Raw genomic sequence first — 22,519 nt, 5'->3', positions numbered from 1 at the left:
ACAAACATAAAAAAAAAAATCATAACAGTACTTATTTTTTTCTAAAAAATAAACTTAAACGAACCAGCCCAATATACTACTCAAATAAATAACTACGATATACTCAATCTAAATTTTTTCTTCTTAAAGATGAGAATTGTCTATTGTACGTGCATTGATGAACATGTGCAAAAATAGTAAAAATATCCCTAATTTATATCAACATCGTACGCTTCATCCAAGCTGGAACTTGAAATTAGTAGGTAAAACTATGTATCACACAGAACAGAATATTAAGCCACAAAAACAGGAAATTGTGGATACAATGAAAAGGCACCAACTAACGTGTGTGGATCAGAGCCACCAATTCATACGAAAAGTGCAAAGTACAAACAGTAGCAGAAAACGACAGAAGCAAAAACTAGTGGTCATCATGCATGCATGAACGACGACAACAACAACAGCTACATCTTTTTTTGCTTCTCCACACCACTCACTGTTCTCTCTCTTTCTACCATTCCATGACATGATCACCACTTGCAGAACTTCTTCAACCACCAACCTTGGAGGAGCTCAACCTCTTTCTCTGCGCTTCCTATCCAAACCAGCGCCCTTTCTATCTCTGAGCTTCTTCTTCCCCTATCACTCTGCTAACAATGGCATTGCGGTTTCTTCAACCCAGTGCAAACCCAGAATCCGGTGCGACAAAGAAGTAGGGAATGGTAATAATAATGGAATTGAAGAAGATGAAGAGGCTGAACGTGAGGTGCAGTGTGAGGTTCAAGTGGTTTCTTGGAGGGAAAGGAGAGTCAAGGCCGAAATTCCTGTCAATGCTGACATTGAATCCGTTTGGAACGCTCTCACTGATTATGATCATCTCGCTGATTTCATTCCAAATCTTGTGTGGAGGTAAGGTAAAACTATAATGTCAAGATTTTATTTTCTTCCATAGTAAAATGTGTAACACTGTAACGTGTAAATCAATAAGAAATAATGGCAGACATTTTTAAGATGACAGTATAAACATTTTTATTTAGTGTATGTGCTATTTACTTATATATTAAGAATTTAATTTCTATACACTATCATATACACCCATTGACTAATCAGAAATCATGACAGACATGAGAATGATCTATACACTATCATATACGCCATTGACTAATGAGAAATCATGGCAGACATGAGAATGAAATGTGACAGTAAGAGATCGGATATACCTTAAATAGAGTTTTATAAGATGTTTTTCTTCTAGTCAATCATGGCATTTCATCCCGGTAATTGATGCCTTTTCTTGACAACCTTAAACTTTTATATATTATAAAATATATCATTTACTATTTGATTCCTGAGGGAAAAAAAATGGTAAAAAAAGGTACGTACAATTAAGAAAGACTTAGAGACGGATAATATTCGTCTCTAACATATTAGAATTTTAAAATTCAGCACATTGATATGCAGGGACAGAATTAGAGACGGATTGCGTTATCATTTATCAGGCACGGATTAACTTCGTCTCAAATATCCGTCCCTGAATTTGTTTAGAGAAATCCTAGAAGGATCTCTAGATGGACCATTCTGTCTCCAAACATCATCTCTATGTGCTTAATTTTGTTTGTTTCCGGAATCACTTCTCTAAATTCCGTGGGTATATAAAACTTTTCTGGTAGTGACTAAAATTGGCAGTAATTATCGAGATGAAATGTCAATTTTGATTTTAAAACATTACAAAGGATATTTATATTATTTTTTTTCATGAAAGTTTTGTATGAGATCACGACTATGAGCATTGCTGTTTAATTGTTTGTCTTTCTTTTTTTACAGTGGGAAAATTCCTTGCCCGTATCCTGGACGGATATGGTTAGAGCAAAGAGGATTTCAAAGGTCAATGTATTGGCACATAGAAGCTCGTGTTGTCTTGGATCTTCAAGAACTCATCAATTCTGTAAGCATCTCATCCATATATACTTGCTATTATTTTTTTTATTATTCTGTGATTCAGTTACTTCATGTCAGCATGAAACTAGATATAAACCTTTTAAATTCTTAACAGGAGAAAAAGGTGAGAGTTAGTTGTTAGGATTCAAAATGTTGAAACATTTAAAGTTACTGCACTGCTAATCTGTCTACTGCATATGAAGCAAGAAAATATGACGAATCATCTCTCCATCACGCACGACTCATTCACTTCAAATGCTCAAATTCAATGTTTGTAAACCAAGTGATTAGGTACAACTGGTTAAGGTATTGAAGTTAAGGTTGAATCATTCAAGTATTATCTAAGTTCAATCCTTGACGGAAACAACTCTTGAGCTAGCTTTACTTACTTTTCTGTTGAACTCTATATTAGTTTATCGCTTGATGAACCAGAGGGTGAAGACAAAAAAAAATTCAATGTTTGTAGATCAATGTACATAAAATGAAATGCTATTATTTATTTATTTGTTATTTGTTATTGTTCTTTTCATTTGTATGGGTATACAAATTCAATGATAAATAACTTGTATAAGACAGCTAGAAGTAATTAAAGTACTCATTTTAGGCAATTGCATTACAGCCATTACTTGATTGATGAAAAACTTTCTCAAGAATTGTACGTTCTCATACTCAAAGGGTATGCACTGCATATTTGATACATATTCTTTTTAATACTTCAGGCATGGGATCGAGAACTTCACTTTTCCATGGTTGATGGAGACTTTAAGAAGTTTGAGGGCAAATGGTCTGTCAAATCTGGAACAAGGTAGGAACCTATACCCCTGATAGCCAATACTTGCCAGGCAGCCTTGCATAATATAGAGACTACATTTTGATTTTACTTCTGGAGGTTGCTTCAATAATTCAATTCAAACCGCTGTATTTATCTTTAGTATATCATGCTAATGTAATGCTAACACATCCAAATTTTGGAATCTTGGATGAAGTTCTGATGACAGAAGAGGCTTCAAATTTGGCCTTTATATGGAGATCCTCATGTTCCTAAATTAGAATCTGTGGTGGGAATTACATTGTGATACAAGGAAGTTCTTATATGATTCAGTTGAATAGCTTCATATCAATGTGTTTTGAACTTAAACTCTTGACTATGTTCTACTTTTGTATTGGCCAAAATGCAATTCTATGAAAGAAAATGAAGTTATACTCATTTGCCATTGGCCTGGAACATTTATAGTTTATTCTTCAACTCTATTTCTTGCAGATCTTCATCAACTAATTTATCTTATGAAGTTAATGTTATACCAAGATTCAATTTCCCAGCTATTTTCTTGGAAAGGATTATCAAATCAGATCTCCCTGTGAACCTCCAAGCCTTGGCATATAGAGTTGAGAGGAATATTTCAGGAAATCAGAAACTCTCCCTTCCAGAAAATCACTTGGATAAAACTTCTAGTGATATTAATGAGTCATCTGCCCAAAAGATAAATAGTGCTTTGTGTGAAAACAAAGAAGATTTAGTCAACTCAATTCCTGGCACCTTGCCCATGCCTTCCAGTGAGGTGAACATCAATAATTGGGGTGCATTTGGAAAAAGTTGCAGACTTGACAGGCCTTGCATGGTGGATGAAATTCATCTCCGTAGATTTGATGGACTTTTGGTAACTTATCTGCAGTAAATAGTTATGTATTGGCCTTAATTCTGAATGAGCTAAATTTGTGATCTAAGTAACCTATAAAACTATTTTCACGTGAAGGAAAATGGAGGTGTTCATCGCTGCGTTTTTGCTAGCATAACAGTTAAAGCTCCTGTTCGTGATGTATGGACTGTAATGTCTTCATATGAGTCTCTTCCTGAGTAAGTAGTGTGTGCTTCTTCTTTACACAATTTATTGGAAAACATACTATAAAAGATTCCTCCAGATGTTATGTCTCATTTTTCCTAACTTGAAAAACAATAATTTCTTGCAGGATAGTTCCAAATTTAGCAATCAGTAAGATTTTATCACGAGATAACAATAAAGTCCGCATTCTCCAGGTATAGTGCCATGTCAATAATGAGAATAGCCTGTTTATTGTTTGCTGGTCACTGTATCAAGTACCAGCCATTATTTTACCTTCATCTTCCACTGTAAGCAAAATATAGAAGCATCTCCTTAGCAGCGACTAATACAAGAATGAACTTGTGTGATACAATTTATCCATAAATTATGTGATTGATGTAACTTCCCAGATTAATCAATATGCAGGAAGGGTGTAAAGGTCTGCTTTATATGGTGCTTCATGCTCGAGTTGTGCTAGATTTGTGTGAATATCTAGAACAGGAGATCAGTTTCGAACAGGTTGAAGGGGACTTTGACTCATTCCAGGGAAAATGGACTTTCGAGCAACTAGGAAATCATCACACACTGCTAAAGTACTCCCTGGAGTCAAAAATGCGCAAAGACACTTTCCTTTCTGAAGCTATCATGGAAGAGGTGTTTGTCAATTAGATTCAATCTTGGAGGAAATTGATCACTTGTTTGTCAATCCAAACAATGTACACACACATATATTGAGTATTTCAATGCCTGAAATGTTGTTTCTTTTAACAATAGGTCATTTATGAAGATCTCCCATCAAACTTGTGTGCAATAAGAGACTATATCGAGAACAAGACAGCATCAAATATTTTGGAAGCATGTAAGCAGAATACAAATTCAGGGCAACAAACTGTTCCATCTGGCTTTGAAGATGATGACAGCTATTGTTCAGCTGAAGACTTGTCTGATTGCAATGCTCAAAGCTCATCTCAACAAAGACCAAGAGTTCCAGGCTTACAAAGAGATATTGAAGTCCTAAAATCTGAACTTCTGAAATTCATTGCAGAACATGGACAGGAAGGATTTATGCCAATGAGGAAGCAACTTCGTTTGCATGGAAGAGTGGATATTGAGAAGGCTATAAATCGCAAGGGTGGATTCAGAAAGATTGCAACTATAATGAACCTCTCTCTGGCTTACAAACACCGCAAACCAAAGGGTTACTGGGACAATCTTGAAAATTTGCATTATGAGGTGAGCCTGCAAAAGTTCCAATCTAGTTACCACTTATTCCCTTAACCAGGATGAAAAACTAAAAAAGTTAAATGACAATGACATGATGAAAGGATAAATGTTAAGCATCTATCCACGTAACATTGCTTACATCTTCATGCAGATAAGTAGATTTCAAAGGAGCTGGGGAATGGACCCTTCTTTTATGCCTAGCAGAAGGTCATTTGAACGTGCAGGTTGGTCAAGATATTCCCCTCAATTTTGATTTTATTGTTTACAGCAACAAACCATAGGTTTGCTTACTTTCAAGTCTAGCAAAGAAAGATGGATAAAACTGATGGCTGTAGCTTCATCCCACTTCCAATTTGAAGTTAGTATACAATGGAATTTTCCCGCAGGGCGGTTTGATATAGCACGGGCACTGGAAAAGTGGGGCGGACTTCGTCAGGTTTCTCGCCTCCTCTCCCTCAAGGTGAGGCGGCAACGAAGCAGACAGGGCAAGCTTGCCAAGGATAAGAAAGTTGATGATGATGTAGCATCACCTGATGTAGATCGTGAGATCAAGACACCATCTAGACCCACTGTTTCTCAAGATCCACAAAAATGGCTTACAGAACTAAAACAGTTGGACATAAATTGGGTTGAGTAGTAAAAACAGTATAATGAATTGGATATATGTATATATATTGGTTCAAATATAATTTTATGCTTATTGTAATACATGTTTTTCATGCCCTTGTGTCCGAAGGGACTAAAATTTAGCGGCATAGAATGAAATCTTTCTTCTTTTGTTCCTTCATTAAAATCTTACAGACAAAGTTCTACAGCCAGAGTAAAATTAGCAGCAAATTAAGTTAATTTACCATGATCCCAATTCAAAGTGATTATAGGAGAGACTAACCAATTCAAAGACTTGAGAGAAAATAACGGGAAATGAAGATTATTGCATAAATTAACAAAAAGGTGAATTTGAAAGTTTATTACTGCTGCACTTTGAGGAGTCTATCCGTTGAGATTGTTCCCAAGTTCAAAATTGTAAATAAATAGGAGATTATACAATATACAATAAAGCTAAACATTACACAATAGTTAAATGATCAACTAAGCACACGGAACAGAATTAAAAAAAAAAAAAACTATTGAGAAAGTATCCTCATAATGATCAAAAGGTAGAATACATTAATTCACATTCAAACAAACAAGAAACTGATGAATATGTTTCTGTCCCTTTCAGAATTAGAACACCAGAGTGGAGGAAGATGCAGTCTCAAACTTGCCCATATCCTCTAACTTTTGACTTGGTTCCTCGCAGAAAGAAGGTAACAAAGCGGTTAGTTTGATATCATAGATTCTGGAATCATCAGAGATGCCATCCCAGGATTGAGATTGAGAGGGCAAAGTGTAAGCATAGCCAAGGTGGTTCCCACAGCTGCGGCAAAAAAGCTTGGTTCTTTGGCGCTTGGAGTTGAAAAAGGGCATCCAAGAAGGCCAGTGAAGTTGCTGGATCTGAGTGAACCTGCTCTCATCCACGGAGAAGAAGGAGATGATGCCTCTCTTTATGGACTTTGAGTCAATGAGAGAACAAGTGTTGCGGTTGCTGGAGTTCAAGTTCAGCTCATAACCACACGAGCCACAGCTACATAATAATACATGACATGCAATGGAAACAAGTTTAGTTTGCATTTGAAAGCTCAAAATGAACACTAGTCACTAAATATTTATCCGTCTGTACCTACGGATTCATAATCTATCGGTAAATTAAAATACCGACGAATTTGAATCCGTCACTAATTAGCCTTTTTTCTTGTAGTGACGGAACACACACATCTACAACTATGAATAGAGAACTCGATCACTCACCTGTAGTTTACATCTCTGACAATGGAGGATAGTTGAAGTTGTTGACATCCATGTGATCCCTTGAGCATGTCGGCGTAGGAGATCATTGTTTCTGTGAGCTGGTTCGAGAGAGAGTGAAGGACTCAGTTTTATAATAACGGAACAAGAACTTCAGAGGCCCCATTATCAGCTTGCATGCTAACGGTAACAATAGAAACCAACAAAATATAATCATTTAAATAAATATGCATTTTTGGGCTGTGAGCACTTTTTAGCCCAAAGATTGCCTTTACAATTTGTTGCTATTTGCACCTCCTGAAAAAATGCAACTTTTTTTTTTTTATAGAAATACCTTTCACAAAATGTAGTTTCTGCTTGCAAAATTACATAGTGAAAATCAGCTTCAATTAAAAGTATTTTATCAAATAAATTGCAAATAGGACGTTGTGAATAGCAATATCTTTGGTGTATTGCTCCTTATATTTGAGCAGCGAACTTTTAATTTGCTCCCATAATTATTTAAAATGTATGATTTAAATACAAAAAATTATGCTGCAATAAATATTTTTGAAAGATAAATGCTAGTGACACTTTCACGGAAAAGTGCAAACATCATCGTGGGTGAACCCAAGAAGGTGGCAACAAAATTTGTAGACATTACATGATAATGGAACATGGAAGTTCATTGCAAGTTTTATCAGAATTTTCGTGACATAAGTGCAAGTACCCGAGTTGAAGCAAAAATGAAGAACGTCTTAACATTTCTGAATATATTATGCCAAGACATTATCTGTACATATATTCCCACTACGAAGGACGAGGATTAAAGATTGCAATTACATCGGAGACAAAAATATAAGTGGCTATCGTAACTAATCGCCTTGGCTTGACCGTGGAGGAAAAAATTAACCTCAAAACAAAAAGACTCAATTTTAAGAAGAACCTCATATAATTCGCCTATTTCATTATCCAAGATTTTCTTAATTGTAATGAGCCTTTAAAAGGCAATAGTGCTCTTGAACTCATACAGAGCGATTATTGCTTCTTTTTTTTTTTTTCTCACCAAACTGGCAACACATCACTGTTTGGAGCGTTTTAAGTAGACCAACACGCCAATACTTGTTATAACAATTGCACTTGCAAAAATACTAGAGCGCATAGACAAAGCACTAGTTTTCTGTCTAGTGTCTGTACAAGATTTTGGAGTTGTTGCTTTGGTTGAACTGCCAAAATCCAAATGCAACTTTAAAGCCTGAAACACGAAGATGCTTTATATTAGAATGTATGGAGCAAATTGGAGTGTCATGAAAAAGCCAGTAGAAGCAAATATCTTCACCTTCACTCCTGCAGACCTAGCATAGCTGACAGCAGAAACAAGATCACTATTGGTTGCAAGAACAATTTTGTCACCTTCATCATCCTCGTACTAAAAGGAGGAAAAAGTCAGCATGTAAATAAATACAATACAATACTATACTCTCTCAAAAGGCAGAAGAAACTGACGTAGAATGAAACACACCAAAATTATAGGGCGTTCTCCATCATTAACATCAAGTCTCTGCATGATTGTAGAAACTAGTTCATCAAGATGTTCAGTACCTACAAAAAACAGCAACACAATACTTTTAAGTTCTTATAAGAATCAAAGAGGGTAGTTTAGATGATAAAAATTACTTGACCCAGGTTCAGATATCAAATACACACTATGTTTGTGGCTAAGACAAGAAGAAAAAAAGGACTCCTAAATCTTCATAATGATTTACCAAAGACAAGTCACTCACCACAGTTGAATCGATGCACACGACCACTGAGATCTTTAAATTTGAAGGCAAATGAATTTCCAAAACCTACAGATTGATATCCAGACTTTGATGTATCAGCCCCATCTGACATCACTAGCCCAGAAAGTTCACTGCAATAGAACATCATATAGGCTGATTCAAGGATCAGAACAAAACAAATCTTGTGTTTAAATGTCTACACAACAAGATTACCTATGAGTATCAGAATCTTCCGGTGGTTCTAGATTAAAAGCTGAGTCCCAAAATTTTTGCATAATTGTATTTGCCACATCATTAACAGCTCCAGAGCTACTCTCAACCTACAAAGCACGTTTTAGTAATCAGAAATTGGTATCCGTACAACACTATCAACTGTTGATACAAAGAAGTACATGATCCTTACTACACAAGGTGATAGACTGCAATGTTATTAAAGGTGCACGCCCCACCAGTTATAAAAGCATTACAATTGTGAAGCAAGGAGGAGGGCGTGTAAGCAGGACAACAGAACTAATCCACTAAATCTACAAGACTATCCAGGTACAACATTCTACTTATTTAGAGAAATATGATCAAATATGTATGGAAATGCTACTATCACTAAATCAAAAAGGAAATATTCCTTTGACAAAATTGAATATGCACTGAGACAGCACAGTTGGCTGTAGACATGGACATTGGTAATTTCCTTTTACAAAAAGAAGAAATAGAAACAGAGAAACAATCTAAGATATTTCAGAGATTCTTAGATAACGCCATGGGGTAGTGAGTGATTGTAAAACCCCTTTCAAGTTCAGAAAAAGTTATGATGAGTAAATTCCAGGGACTGAAATGATGCTTGATCCTTTCATAATATACAGCTATTACCTAAACAAATACCAGCCCATACATATGAACACCTCACGGCAAAATAATCAGATCCCTCCGAATTCCCATCTTCAAGACTATATAATAAAATAGCTTCCTTTACTCTATAATTTATATGTATCTAAAATCTGAAACATGAAATTTACCATGGAGATTGCAGCATGAGTTATCTGCAAAACATCCATGCAAGCCACTACATACCCATCTGCATAAACAATAAAAGTCAGCACTCAGTAGTCAGTACAAAAATATAAGAATTAGGAGACTGCCTACAAAATTGGAAAAGTAAATGTTACCTTTGTCTACCACAGGAAGATGTAAGAATTTCCCATCATGCATCATATGCAGTGCATCCAGTATCGTTGTATCTATTGATGCACAATCTGGGTTTGGAGTCATTACCTACATTAGAAAGGGAAGAATCAAGAAGAAAATCAACTCAGTTCTGAATATTTAGCAAAAAATCAGAACCAAACAAAAGAAAGGCCTCTCACAACGACCCTCTTTCCACTCAAGTCACTTCCAAAAAATAAATATTAAAATGAAATAACAACCTTTTCCACGAGAGTCAACTCAGGAGAAAGATTTTGAGCCACAACACGCATTAGTATGTCCTTTGAACTGCATGAGCATAGAAAGCATTAAGCATCTTACAATGATTAACCTGGCTCCTACCAGAGAATAATATTTTATACCCCAAACCTTGAGAGTTCTTCACTACGAAAACATGCAATTTTGTATATTATTCCACACCCTCAACTTCCAAAAGAAGAGATTAAAGCCTCTGAAAAAGATCTTACGTGAGTATACCCTGAATCTTGGTTCCCGACAAGGACACAATAACAGCTGAATTAACACGCAAATCCCGCATCTTCTTTGCAGCTACATATACAGGATCCGCGGGTGATGCAATAGCAACCCTAGAAACATAAAGCTACAGAACTTTGTAAAACAATTATATCTGATTATACAAGCATCTTGCAGCAATACATACAAATAAAAGAAAATATAATGTGGAAATTACTTTGTATTTTCACCCATTAGAGTTGACAGGGAAGGCTTGAACATGCGCTCCTTCAATGTTTCTATCAAAGCACTAGCTGATAAAAATGGTGGCAATTGAAACAGAAAATTAGCATCATTACAAAATGACGAAGAAATATGGCCATTTCAAACACTTAAATATTGATAAAGTTAGACTATAAGAACTAAAAATTTACAGAAGCATGACTGACAAAAGAGACCTTGAAATACATGGCAACTACTCGTCAGTTTTGAAGAAACACAAACTATATATTTTTAAAGACAAATTAAATGCCTAAACAGAATTTTTAATGCACTTTTATTAACAGTATTTGGTTCACCATTCATCTACTTAAAACCTTAAAGTTAACCTCTAAAGTATGTCATCCAAGTATAATTTACTAAGAACACATTGCCCAGATTACTACATTTTAAGAAAAGAAATCCTCAAGGTAAGGTTTTTTTTTTTTGTGTGTGTGTGTGTGTGTGTCTGGGAAGGGGGGGGTGGTTGACCAATAACAATTGAGCAAAACTATTTCCAGTTTAGGGAATGATTAGCCACACAAGTGATCAATTAAGCAAATAGAAGGTTCATACACTGACCACTCATTTGGTAATTCTCTTCACCCTATCTTTTTCTATTAACTATCAAATCCTTTGTGTCTATTTTAGCCACAAAGATAAATAAAGCCAACAATTTGATTACCAGAAACAGTCATTTCAGCTAATGAGTATGCCAAATGATAAAAAAGAACATAAAACTTCTGAACTCAACAATGGCAGCTATAGTATAAAACATTAAAGAGATAAATGCATTAAAGTGGATGTAAAGATAATTGTTAACCAACCAGATACATTGCTACCCCGGTGGCGCTCCACCCCTTCAACTGCAGCAGCAATGGCACTGCCCTGCTCAGCAGCCCTCTCCATCCTAGTTATGGCATCATAAAGACATCTGGTGATATCCAGTATGGCAATCACTTCACCATTTTCCACAACAGGGAGGTGCCTGAATTTACCTATCAGTTAAAATGAATAAATCATATCTCATTTAATGGATTACTTTATAGACTGTCTCAATTACTACAAAGTAAACAGACAGAATCTAATAGAAAGATATGCCCATGTCTTGTATCATCAGGTATCAACCAGATAAAGATACAGAAAATAGAAATGGGGAATAAAGGAACTCTATCACAAAGAATTAACACAACATGGCCCTCATTGTCACAAGTCGCAAACCCTTAAATCATGCATCCTTCTTGTTCAATAGTAAAGTAATTGCAATATAGATGCAAACAACTCATTAATTAGTGCAAGGAAATATAAATTTTGCTTAGTTCGTATCCTAGGGTGAATACTACAGTGCCTTGTCCTATCAGAAATCTAATGATCTTAATGAAGCATGAGCATCAATATCCAAAAATACATACATCAAGTACATCCTTGCTCCACTGTAACCAGACCTCTTCTTACATACAAGACAGCCATAACTAAAGTGTTTGACAAAATGTATTAATTAATCGGGATCAGCAGAAAATAACTGATTGTATTATCCGTTCTCTAGAGAAATGAACTCAATCATCCAAGTCCAGCAATACCTAAAATCCGACAATAACAATGACATTAACAGTAGGAATGAAGCTAACCTTGGACCATCTTCTGAAGAGCTTCTAAAGCTAGCATGTCAGATGTCACAAATATAGGACTCCGAGTCATTACTTTTGACACCATCGTCTGCTCGGGCCGCAAACCCTCCGCTATAACTCTAGTAGCAATGTCCTGAACACAAGCACAAGCTTGTAAAATTTCATATACACACACATCCCGTAAAATTTTATATTTTTTGTCAAGTGAGTCTAACTCAATTGGTTGAGTAGAGTGAGGTATTATAAACCTCCTGACACTGCCTTCAATGTAAAAAAAAAATGCACACACAACACAAACCTTGTCAGTCATGATTCCAGAGAGCAAAGCATTGGAATCAGTCAACAAAACAGCATCGACACGCCGAGTGGCCATTCTCCGGCACGCTTCAGAAACCGTCGTGACCTCAGATATAGTGAGGGCTTTCGACAACCGAAGCTTCTTAACTGTTCTTTCTCCCCCATCAAACCTAAATAATTCAATTAATAACCAAAATTAAAGTAAAAAACTGATACAACAACCCTACAACATATCCATTAAAAAAAAGATTTCACAATTCAATTAACCAGAATTACAACCAACGACAGAGCATTTCCAACTGACCGCATCTTTCTAACTAGATGCAAGGGGGGGGAAGAAAAACATATCCGCCAATTAAAACAATTAAGCTAACAAAAACTAAATCCCTTACACTAAATAATAATAAATATATAGAAACCGATATATCTAATCTAAATTAAATAAAACGGTTTAGTTGGATTTGTACGGATCGGTGTATGGTTGAAAGCAGAGGAAAGCGAAAAGGAATGAAGAGATGAAATGAGATAGAGAAGAAGAAGGTACTCTTGAGGTGGCGGAGAAGAAGCCTTGCTGGGAGGTTCGCTAAGGCTTCCGTTTTGGAGCTTCTTGGATAACGAGGGAGGGCGTTTGTGAGGGGCACTGTTCCTCCTCGTTATGTGACCACTCATTTTCGGAGACAGAGGTTATGTTAGTTAGGGCTCTTCCTCTGTCTCTGTCTCTCTTCCTTCGGTTAAACTTATAAATATGTTCCTTCTTTTTTTATATACATCTTTTTTGTTTTTCGTTGCTCAGACACAGGTTCCAATTTTTTTTTTTAGAATAAATGGACATGATTTCGATTTTGTATTTACCGTAAAAATAGAACAAATTTTGGTTTGGAGTTGTGGTTTGTATGTGTCCACTTGTCAGGGACATGAAACCTCCCAGTTTGGATGTAATTGTTTTTTTTTTTTCTTAAGGAAAAAGTGTCTTTTCTTGGAAAAGACATTATAGTTTTTTTTCTCGTTAATCCGAAGTATGGCAATATGTGTTCATTTTGATGAAACTTCATGTCGATGGTTGTAATATGTATTTTTTTTTAATGTACAAATTATTAAGTTGAAATTTAAATTTTAATTGAAAAATCATAACATAATAGGATTAACTTTTTAATAGGATATTTTAAAAAATAATTTTAAATCCTCTTACTTTTTCCTCTTACAAAGTATGAAAATATAACATTGTTTATTTTTTCAAACACAAAACTTCAATTCATTAAAAAAACATTTTCCGAATAATCTTAAATTATCTGTAACTTGAGAAAAAAAAAGAAATAAATGAGAAATAAGCTATTGGTATGATTAATGATGTAGTATACTTATAAAAAGAGAGAGGTAAATATAATCACTCAATTCATTGTATTTAAGACAAACAACAAACATATATTAGATAAACTAAACTATATATTAGTATATTTTATCAAAAACTAAATTCCTCATAAGTTAAAATTTAAGAATTTAATTTAAATAAGTGGTAGAATTTTTTAGTGTTGTCCAATCATATATTATTATACATAATAAAATTATTATTTTTTATAATAATTTATTTTAAAAAATATTTCAAAAGTAGTTTCTAATTAGTTTTTATAAGAGAATTTTTTATTAGTTGATAATATAAAAAATACACTAATAATACTACTTAATTGTGTTGAATTTCGAAATAAAAATATCGATTTGATTGAAAGTTACAGCAGATGAGATTTATTAATATACTCCTCATCGACTTTAGGAATTAGTTGTGCTTAGTTAACTAAATACATACTAAATCATAAAACGTTTAAATTTAATTATTAACTACCTTCCATTTTTGTACTCCTTGAAGAGTAGACTTCCTTTTATAGATGCATTTATTTTTCTAGCTTATGTTATCTGTCAGAGGGATAAAAAGAAGCTACACAAAGCGGCTAATATTTTTCTGTACTTTAAATTATCACGATGTCAATTGAATATGGGGAATAATTATGTTCTTGTTTGTAGCGTTACGTATATATTTTTTAAAGTTGTGTCTCATTTCCCTTGTCAGGTGATGATTATGTTATTTAGATGGAAGAAAATTCGAGCATAAAATAAAATAAATGATGTTTTGTGGGTAGGACATACGTATCGGTGCCCAACATGACTTTATTTTATTTTAAATCCCTATATATTTTTGTTTATATTAGATATGTGTGAATAATTTATTTGTGTAAGTGCGATATTTTGTATTAGGTTTGACTTCGGGACAGAGTGGAGATTTTGAATACCTCCACAAACTTAAAAAAAAATACTTAAGTTTTTTTAACTGAGAATTATTAAAAAAATGGAATTATTTTATTTTTGTATTCAAATACAAAAATAATAATATATGAGACATTCCATCCATCAATTCAGACCACTATTAGGAAATGGCGGAACAATGTTAAAAGTGATGCACATATGGATAAAAATTTGAGTTTTTTATTCCATATCAAGATTTGAAATACATGTACCACTGTATTACCTCGGTCCCTACAAAAATATATGCTAATTAAGAGAACTCAACATTTAACAATGACATAGCATGAGAATTCATGCTTATACGTTAATTTAAATTCTGATAGTAAATTAATTTGTTGTGATACTTAATTTATCTCAGTATCTTTTTTCTAGATTAAGTTCATTTATTTTTTTACTTTATTTAATCAATATGTGTGTAATTTGATTTCTTTTAAGCTTTCACATTTTGATACATCCTTTGTTTTTTAAGGTAAAAACCGTTCATGTATTTTCATTGTAAATCATATTCATATATACGATAAAAAAATATTCCTATATACAATAAATTATAAAAGTGGTGAAGTGTGGTAAAAAAAGATAAAAGTAAAAAAAAAACTTTTTATAAATTATATTATGAGTACAAAAAGATAACAATGATAGCATATGAAATATATTATAATTAAAGTTTAATGTTTATATACAAATAATATAAACAAACTTAATTGCCTTGGTCTTGCGATTAATTTATAATTCAACCTTGCGATTTAAATAACATTAATGAAAATTCAAAAATATAATTTGGTTGGACAATACAACCCGAAAAAGTCAAACAGGTTAGGTTTGCTGATTATTGCCTTGGTTTTGCGATTCGTTAAAAGAAGTCATTCGTAATTTGACTTTTTTTTATCCTTTGAGGAAGTAATTAGCAATATATTATATACCATCTTAATATATTTTTTATTATTAATTATAATTTATCGTCGATATAGATTACGAGCGGAACTTAAAAAAATAAAAGCTACAAATTTTGTTATTTATAATAATTTTTTACCAATATAAAAAATTGAAAAAAATATATTATAAAATATTATTAATATTTTTCATGATAAGAAAAGTATAATCACGATTACAAACAATACTATAAAAAAAATGCATAATTCAAGTAAATGAGTTATAGCGTTTGGAGATGAGTTATTATCTATGTTTAATTTATTAGTTTGATGATTATGTACTGATATCATAAAATATTTTTGCATTATTTTTAATCATAAATTATTGTTAATATAATTTTTAAATTTATTATCATAAAAGTAAAAAATTTATCGAGTAAAATCATCTACATAGTGTACAAACTATATCCTCTTAATTTATACGTGTGCCTTTCAATATTAATAAATATAAGATAATATGGTAATAAGATTAATTTTGAGTGTGTGTGTTAAATTCTCATTAGTTTAATAAATGTTATGAAGTATGTCAATAATAAAGGTGTCATTAAAAATTATATTGTACTTTAAAACCACTATTCAACGCGTCGAGTAAGTAATTTTGAGTTTAAATGTTATGGATACGATTTTATTATTTTCTTGAAAGAAAAATTTTGTTTCTAATAATAGTCCCTCTTATTTGGGGGACACAATTACTTTTAAAAATATATATTGAAGGATTAATTAAATTTTTAGTTTTTATAGAGATTTTGAATTTTTGGTTTTTAAACATTTTTGTAAAAAACTGATCCTTAAAGAATTTGTCATTATTAAAAATAATTTTTGACGTTAATGTTATATGTTAAGTGATAAACTTAGAGTAGGAATAATAATAATTATTCTTTTTTATTTTTACATTTTAATAACATAATGTTTTAATTATTGATTATTTATGTAATATAATAAAATTTATGTGACATACATTGTGACAAACTTATCTTATTTCATTACATAATATTTGTTATTAAAAGGCATTAATTCTAAATATTATTTTTAATAATGACAAATTATTTAAGGATCAATTTTTTAAAAAATAATTTAGAAACCAAAAATTCAGAACTTTGTTTAAGGACTAAAAATTTAATTAATCTTATATTTGATCTATTCGACTTAACTTGAAAAATAATACATTTTAATTAAAGTATAAATACAAATAAATTCTTTAAAAAAATTAGCATTCCACATGTACAATTATTCTATTTAGTAAATCTCGCCTATAATTAAGGTGGAGAAATAAATAAATAAATACCGGAATTCTTAGGTAATTCGTGAAGCTCAATTCTAAGACGGGAATGTGATTTCTGCACCATTTAGAAAGGCTCTTCATCAGCGACCCAATGCAAACATGACTAGTACACATCATCATCAAAATTGAGGCACCATTCACATAGTTGGTAAATTAGAATCATTAGACGAAAATCAAAAGACTCTTATCCAATTTATGAGATAAATTCTAACCAGTCCTAATTTGATCTAAGAATTTCAATTAGCTTCACTGAGCGTGGTCTAACCATGATGCACGTTGAAGAATGTAACGTAACAGGATCATGTCATCAGCAGGTACAGTGAGTAACTTAGTATCAGAGGACAAAATACACCAACAGTAACAAAAATCGAATCAGATTTTGTAACGAGAATGAAGGACCAATGAGCGGGAATAACGCGCCCCTCGTCTGAAATAAAAAATAAAAAACATAAAACAGGCGCACACATCTCCATGACATGTAATAATTACCACCAAATCTCCGCAAAGTAAACAACACAACACAACAAAAAAAGTTAAAACTTGCATCATAACACTTTTCTCGTTTTTATTTATTTCTTTTTTCTTCTTCTCTCTCTCCTCACATGGTCTTCCCCACCCTCCCTCTCTCTCTTTCATTATTTCTTTTTTTGCATTTTTTGGATTTTATTTGTGACAAGGAAACGTGTTGGATAATATTTCTGAATCTTCGCATGATGTTCCTTCAACTCTGAGAATTTCCTCTGACATTCCTCTCCGATCTCCATAGCTTGTCTTTCCACACACTGGGAGGGTACTATATCCCATTCTTGTCCCTTTCAATTGGGTACTTGTCAAACTTCTTGTTAAGCAATCTCGTGCGGGAGATAATTCAAGTGGGTCAATCACTTTAAATTCATCTTTTGCAGATATTTTTATTCTCTCAATGTTGGATTCAATGGAGTCAATTTGAGAAGTCCTTGGTAGGTGACTGTCAGAGAAGTTGTTACAATTTCCAGTGTAGAGTAATAGCCATGAAATATTAATTGAAAATTTGAAATCCTTCCTTTTATTTATTTATTTATTTTTCATTTTAACTTTGACGTTTGGGATTTGAGTGATCCCTTTCAAGCTTCCATTCAAAGCACTACCCTTTTATGGGAAGCTTTTCAATAAAAGTTGAGAATGGAGGTGGATGAGTTTGGGTGAGAAGTGAATTCTAAGCAAAGCTCATAACTAACCGCTTGCTTCTGTTCTATTTGAAACTTGATTCTGGCTTCACTCTCATATTTTTCCCTTGTGGTGGGGTTTTTCTTTTTCCGTTGAAGAATGCAGATTTTGATAGCAATGATTGTTGTTATTGTCATATACCAATTGAGACTTGTTTTCCTGATCAAGTTTTGAGTTTTTTTTTGTGTTGCGTAATGGTGTTTTAGGTGAGGTCATTGTGTGGGAATAAGGAAGGTGGAGCTAGTTGCTTTTGCTTATAATATTGTAGATGGACCGGAGGAGTTGGCTTTGGCGCAGGAAGTCATCTGAGAAAAGTCCCGGTGAAACGGAGAGTTCTGGTTCAATATCATCTCTTTCAGAAAGATTCTCTGATGAACAGGTGGGCATTGGAATAGAAGTGGTATCAGTGTGTTTTAATTGACAATGTTTTGCCATTTTGAATGCACAGATTGTTATGTGCTTTTTAGGCTTAATGTCACACAGTTTGCGCGGTTCCGGTTTCGTCAGCATCCTTGATATTATGTAAAATTGCAAATAAATGTGCCTACAATTGCAGCCATCAAGATCTAAAAAACCTTGACGTTGTGGTCGCAATTATGGTTGCAGACCATTTTATAAAACCTTTTATTTCTTTCTGTCTTATCTTTGACAATTCAATCCGGGATATGTATTACAATTGTCGGTGACATAGATTGTCCGCGTTGTGGTCATTTTCTGAAGTGAAAATCAAATTCTTTGTTGAAGGAGACGAAGAATTTAGAGGGTGGGATATGACTTAAAGGCTTGGGTATAAAAAAAATTGTACCCTTTTGAATAGAAATGGTGGCCTTATTGCAGAGGTGCCATTGAGTTAATGGTACAAGAGACTGGAATAATAACTCTAATTGTTCCTACTGTAACTTGAGATAGCTTGTAATGTGTAGTCAAGAAGAAAACAATGGTTTTTGCTTGGTCTGCAGGTTTTAAATTGACATGTTCCTTTTCTAAGCATAAAGGACTTTAATTTGTTCCCATTTAAGTGTGAGAATTCTGCTTCTTCAGATATATTGTAAAGTTGGAAAAGTAATACGATGAATCTGATTCTTTTCTCCATGTTGTAAAGGTATATCCAACCCAAGCTGCTTTTTCTCCTGAAGTCACCTCTAAGGCTGCACCGAATGAAGAAGTTAGTAACCCCAAAAAAAGTAAAGAAGATACGGGTTTGAAGATTCTTACAGACAAATTAGCTGCTGCTCTGCTGACTATTAGTGCAAAAGAAGACTTAGTAAAGCAGCATTCTAAAGTTGCAGAAGAAGCCGTCTCAGGTATTTATTGATTGATCCTTTCCATGCATGTCACTAGAAGTAATGCTACCTTAAATACTTATTATCACTAAGAAATCTGAGGCGCATTCAACCCCCAAAACTGATACTTTTAGGAGATCACAAAGGAAAATTCTTGGTGAAGTTTTCTTAACTTTTTTAGATAATGATTTCGCACTTTTATTTCAGGCAATATTTAAAGTCGTTGATTCTTCATATGGTATACTAATTAGTTTCTTTCTCAAAGCGATCTATCGTTTGCAGCTTTTGATTGAAGAATGTCTAAAACTACAGCTAAATTTGTCTTTGCATGATCCATAGTTTATGCTCATATCAGGACAGTCTAGTAAAATGTGCTTTACCTGCTTGTCCATGGTGCATTTTTCTTACCTTGTGAAGCCATGTGTATCACAATCTTCTTCTCTAACGGGCTATCGTGAAGTTTAACCCAAATTATTTGAAAAAATATATTTTTCCTAGCAGAATATCTATGTTAATTGACTGAAAGATATTGATTGGCTTTTCATTTTATTTAGGCTGGGAGAAGGCTGAAAATGAAGTGTCATCTTTAAAACAACAGCTTGATGCTGCAAGGCAGAAGAACTCAATTCTCGAAGATCGAGTTGGTCATCTTGATGGGGCACTCAAAGAGTGTATGAGGCAGCTTCGACAAGCTAGAGAACTGCAAGAGCAAAAGATGGTTGAGGCTGTTGTGAATAGTTCTCGTGACTGGGAATCCAAAAAATCTGAACTTGAGAGGAAAGTTGCCGAGTTTGAGGCTCAACTTCAAACAGCTAAAGCAGATGCTGCTGCGTCAATTCATTTTGATCTTCACCAGAGACTAGAGGCTGTGCAGAATGAGAATTCAAGTCTTAAACATGAGCTGCAATCTCGACTAGAGGAACTAGAATTTAGGATAGTCGAGAGGGATTTGAGTTCTCAAGCAGCTGAGACAGCTAGCAAACAACATTTGGAGAGTGTCAAGAAGGTTGCTAAGCTTGAAGCTGAGTGCCGTAGACTGAAAGCCATGACTCGCAAAACATTTTCTGTCAATGATCACAGGTCTGTAACTGCATCTTCAGTTTATGTTGAGTCCTTCACAGATAGCATGTCAGATAGTGGAGATAGGCTACTTGCAGTTGAAAGTGATATGCGTAAATTAGGTGGCTGGGAGATGAATGAATGTGAGCTACGCCGTTTCGATTCGTGCTCATCTTCTTTCGTTATGGAACTTGATCAATTTAAGAACGAAAAGGCTAATGGAAAAAATCATGTGGTCTCTTCAACTGAGATCAATCTCATGGATGATTTCCTTGAGATGGAAAGGCTTGCTACATTGCCAGATAGTGAAAGTGGAAGCAATTTTGTTAGGAAAGAAGTGGCATCAGATCAATCTAATGTTGGTCAGGCTACAATAAAAGCTGAAATAGAAGCTATGATTGAAAAGAATGCTGAATTGGAGAAGAAGCTGGGGAAAATGGAAGCTGAAATGGAAGGTATGATTCAAAAGAATGTTGAACTAGAGAAGAAGCTGAAGAAAATGGAAGCAGGTAAGGTTGAGGTAGACATGGTTTTAACCAAATACCAAATGCAGCTCGAGACATCAGAGAGTCAGATAAGGGAAGCAGAGTTGAAGGTAGCAGAGTTTCAAACTCAGTTAGCTCTTGCAAAAAAATCAAATCAAGAAGCATGTGAAGAACTGAAAGCAACAAAAGCAAAGAAGGAGATAGTTGAGTCTACACTCAAACATACTGAAACTGAGGTTGAAGAACTGATTTCAAAAATTCGTTCTTTGGAGGAAGAGATTCATAAGGAGCGAGCTTTGTCCACTGAGAATTCAATCAAATGCGGAAATTTGGAGGTTGAGCTTTCAAAAATGAAGCACAAAGTTCAAGTTCAGCAAGACACTGAGATAAAACATACGGAAGGTGTTAATCTCGATTTGAAGTTAAAACAGGTCAGTTTGCCAACACTTATTAGGAAACCTAATATTTTAAGCCTCACCTTCTGGCATTGTTCTTTTATTATGAATTTTGTCAAGTGCAACATGGATAAATATGATTCTTCAATCTTTTGCTATCTATTTTGATGGAAAAATTTGTGTGTGCGGCAGGTTTAGAGAAACCTTGTAATCATAAACCATGGTCTAATGATCTATCGACAAATCTTTTAGTTGTTGTTGACTTGCTAGTCAAGCAACTTCTCTGCTTCTGAAGTCCAAAGTACTATATAGTAGCATGATTTGTACAATTATGCTTGTAGCCTATTTGAGTAGAGTATAATAATCTCTAGCCTGTGGCTCACATCTCTGCCCATTTTACCAAGGCTTTTCAAGACCATACTTGCATTGCTCCCAATTCCTTTCTGTTGCAGTTTATATATCAAATGTAATCACATATCATATTAGTGAGAATTTGAGGCTAAATTTCAGACCAACTGATATGTGTCACCCCACAAGACTTATTGGAAATGCATTTGGTGCCTAAATAGACAAATACAAAAGATAGTTTTTTATTAACAAAAAATCTTGCGTTGCCCATTTTATACTTTTTCATATAAAGAGCTTGGCATGTTCTCTGCAGGAAAAGGATCTAGCACTGGCTGCTAGTAGATTTGCTGAGTGCCAGAAGACCATTGCATCTCTTGGACAACAGTTAAAGTCCCTTGCAACTTTGGAAGACTTTCTACTTGATTCAGACAACCCTATGGAGTCAACTTGTGAAGTCACAAAAGGTCACCAAAATGGTGGTGAACATTTGAAACCACATCATAGTGATTTGAGCTTGCCCAAAAAAGATTCTGAGTCACCCGTTTCGTTAAACTCATCAATTACCAATGAGAAAAGCCGTAATGGCTTTGGTAAGTTCATCCCTAGAAGCAAAAGAGGAACTCACTGAAGGGAATTGTGGAGAAGCTAGAAAGGATAAGGTTGAGGTTGAGTTGTAAATTTGGGTTATTCATTTTTTATCTCATGGATTCAACGTATATGAATCCAATGTCACGTATTTACGAAAAAAGTAATGCTTGAAAATGTTCAAAGCAAAAATAGCAATACATAAAAGTCCAAATTATAAAATGTTCTCTTCTAACTATCGTTGACC

General features: G+C 33.9%; 4 protein-coding genes across 8 annotated transcripts; 2 read left to right on the top strand and 2 right to left on the bottom strand.

The window, feature by feature from the left end:
• The first annotated feature begins 460 nt into the window (after positions 1-460).
• LOC114420938 lies at positions 461-5,680 on the top strand. The gene is made up of 10 exons (XM_028386656.1): positions 461-888; positions 1,804-1,924; positions 2,637-2,722; positions 3,179-3,575; positions 3,672-3,772; positions 3,886-3,952; positions 4,164-4,391; positions 4,512-4,970; positions 5,113-5,185; positions 5,348-5,680. The coding sequence occupies exons 1-10, from the start codon at positions 506-508 to the stop codon at positions 5,596-5,598; spliced, it is 2,166 nt and encodes a 721-aa protein (XP_028242457.1). The 5' UTR covers positions 461-505; the 3' UTR covers positions 5,599-5,680.
• A 295-nt stretch (positions 5,681-5,975) lies between these two features.
• Positions 5,976-6,979, bottom strand: LOC114420940 (uncharacterized protein At4g08330, chloroplastic-like). The gene is made up of 2 exons (XM_028386659.1): positions 6,810-6,979; positions 5,976-6,585 (listed from the first exon to the last, which is right to left on the bottom strand). Exons 1-2 carry the CDS (start codon positions 6,893-6,895, stop codon positions 6,186-6,188), a joined length of 486 nt encoding a protein of 161 aa, XP_028242460.1. The 5' UTR covers positions 6,896-6,979; the 3' UTR covers positions 5,976-6,185.
• A 541-nt stretch (positions 6,980-7,520) lies between these two features.
• Positions 7,521-13,143, bottom strand: LOC114420939 (CBS domain-containing protein CBSCBSPB3-like). The gene is made up of 14 exons (XM_028386657.1): positions 12,950-13,143; positions 12,407-12,575; positions 12,109-12,241; positions 11,308-11,478; positions 10,461-10,536; positions 10,237-10,356; positions 9,991-10,057; positions 9,733-9,838; positions 9,583-9,641; positions 8,783-8,889; positions 8,570-8,700; positions 8,308-8,387; positions 8,125-8,214; positions 7,521-8,040 (listed from the first exon to the last, which is right to left on the bottom strand). The coding sequence occupies exons 1-14, from the start codon at positions 13,072-13,074 to the stop codon at positions 7,867-7,869; spliced, it is 1,608 nt and encodes a 535-aa protein (XP_028242458.1). The 5' UTR covers positions 13,075-13,143; the 3' UTR covers positions 7,521-7,866.
• Positions 13,144-17,518: 4,375 nt separating this feature from the next.
• On the top strand, positions 17,519-22,519 carry LOC114420935 (filament-like plant protein 3). 5 transcript variants are annotated; one of them, XM_028386651.1, is made up of 6 exons: positions 17,519-17,701; positions 17,817-17,870; positions 18,324-18,496; positions 19,220-19,421; positions 19,955-21,375; positions 22,001-22,519. In XM_028386651.1, exons 3-6 carry the CDS (start codon positions 18,386-18,388, stop codon positions 22,313-22,315), a joined length of 2,049 nt encoding a protein of 682 aa, XP_028242452.1. In that variant the 5' UTR covers positions 17,519-17,701; positions 17,817-17,870; positions 18,324-18,385; the 3' UTR covers positions 22,316-22,519. The 5 variants fall into 5 exon arrangements, with proteins under 5 accessions (XP_028242452.1, XP_028242453.1, XP_028242454.1 ...); XM_028386652.1 differs by having other exon boundaries at positions 17,519-17,734; XM_028386653.1 differs by lacking the exon at positions 17,817-17,870 and having other exon boundaries at positions 17,519-17,783.

This window comes from Glycine soja, chromosome 8 (genome assembly GCF_004193775.1).
Source record: "Glycine soja cultivar W05 chromosome 8, ASM419377v2, whole genome shotgun sequence".
Classification (NCBI taxonomy): domain Eukaryota; kingdom Viridiplantae; phylum Streptophyta; class Magnoliopsida; order Fabales; family Fabaceae; genus Glycine; species Glycine soja.
Note: the sequence above shows the minus strand (reverse complement) of the source record. Positions and strands in the feature narration are given on the sequence as shown.

What these genes read in the sequence shown, in the direction of transcription:
- LOC114420935 (XM_028386651.1), top strand. Translation starts at nt 18,386, where the DNA reads ATGGACCGGAGGAGTTGGCTTTGGCGCAGGAAGTCATCTGAGAAAAGT. An exon ending in AAAGATTCTCTGATGAACAG is followed by an intron (nt 18,497 to 19,219) that starts GTGGGCATTGGA and finishes CATGTTGTAAAG; the next exon opens with GTATATCCAACCCAAGCTGC. An exon ending in TGCAGAAGAAGCCGTCTCAG is followed by an intron (nt 19,422 to 19,954) that starts GTATTTATTGAT and finishes CATTTTATTTAG; the next exon opens with GCTGGGAGAAGGCTGAAAAT.
- LOC114420938 (XM_028386656.1), top strand. Translation starts at nt 506, where the DNA reads ATGATCACCACTTGCAGAACTTCTTCAACCACCAACCTTGGAGGAGCT. An exon ending in ATTCCAAATCTTGTGTGGAG is followed by an intron (nt 889 to 1,803) that starts GTAAGGTAAAAC and finishes CTTTTTTTACAG; the next exon opens with TGGGAAAATTCCTTGCCCGT. An exon ending in TCATATGAGTCTCTTCCTGA is followed by an intron (nt 3,773 to 3,885) that starts GTAAGTAGTGTG and finishes AATTTCTTGCAG; the next exon opens with GATAGTTCCAAATTTAGCAA.
- LOC114420940 (XM_028386659.1), bottom strand. Translation starts at nt 6,895, where the DNA reads ATGATCTCCTACGCCGACATGCTCAAGGGATCACATGGATGTCAACAA. An exon ending in GTCAGAGATGTAAACTACAG is followed by an intron (nt 6,586 to 6,809) that starts GTGAGTGATCGA and finishes ATTATTATGTAG; the next exon opens with CTGTGGCTCGTGTGGTTATG.
- LOC114420939 (XM_028386657.1), bottom strand. Translation starts at nt 13,074, where the DNA reads ATGAGTGGTCACATAACGAGGAGGAACAGTGCCCCTCACAAACGCCCT. An exon ending in CCGGGGTAGCAATGTATCTG is followed by an intron (nt 10,537 to 11,307) that starts GTTGGTTAACAA and finishes CATTTTTATCAG; the next exon opens with CTAGTGCTTTGATAGAAACA. An exon ending in TCTTCCTGTGGTAGACAAAG is followed by an intron (nt 9,642 to 9,732) that starts GTAACATTTACT and finishes TTGTTTATGCAG; the next exon opens with ATGGGTATGTAGTGGCTTGC.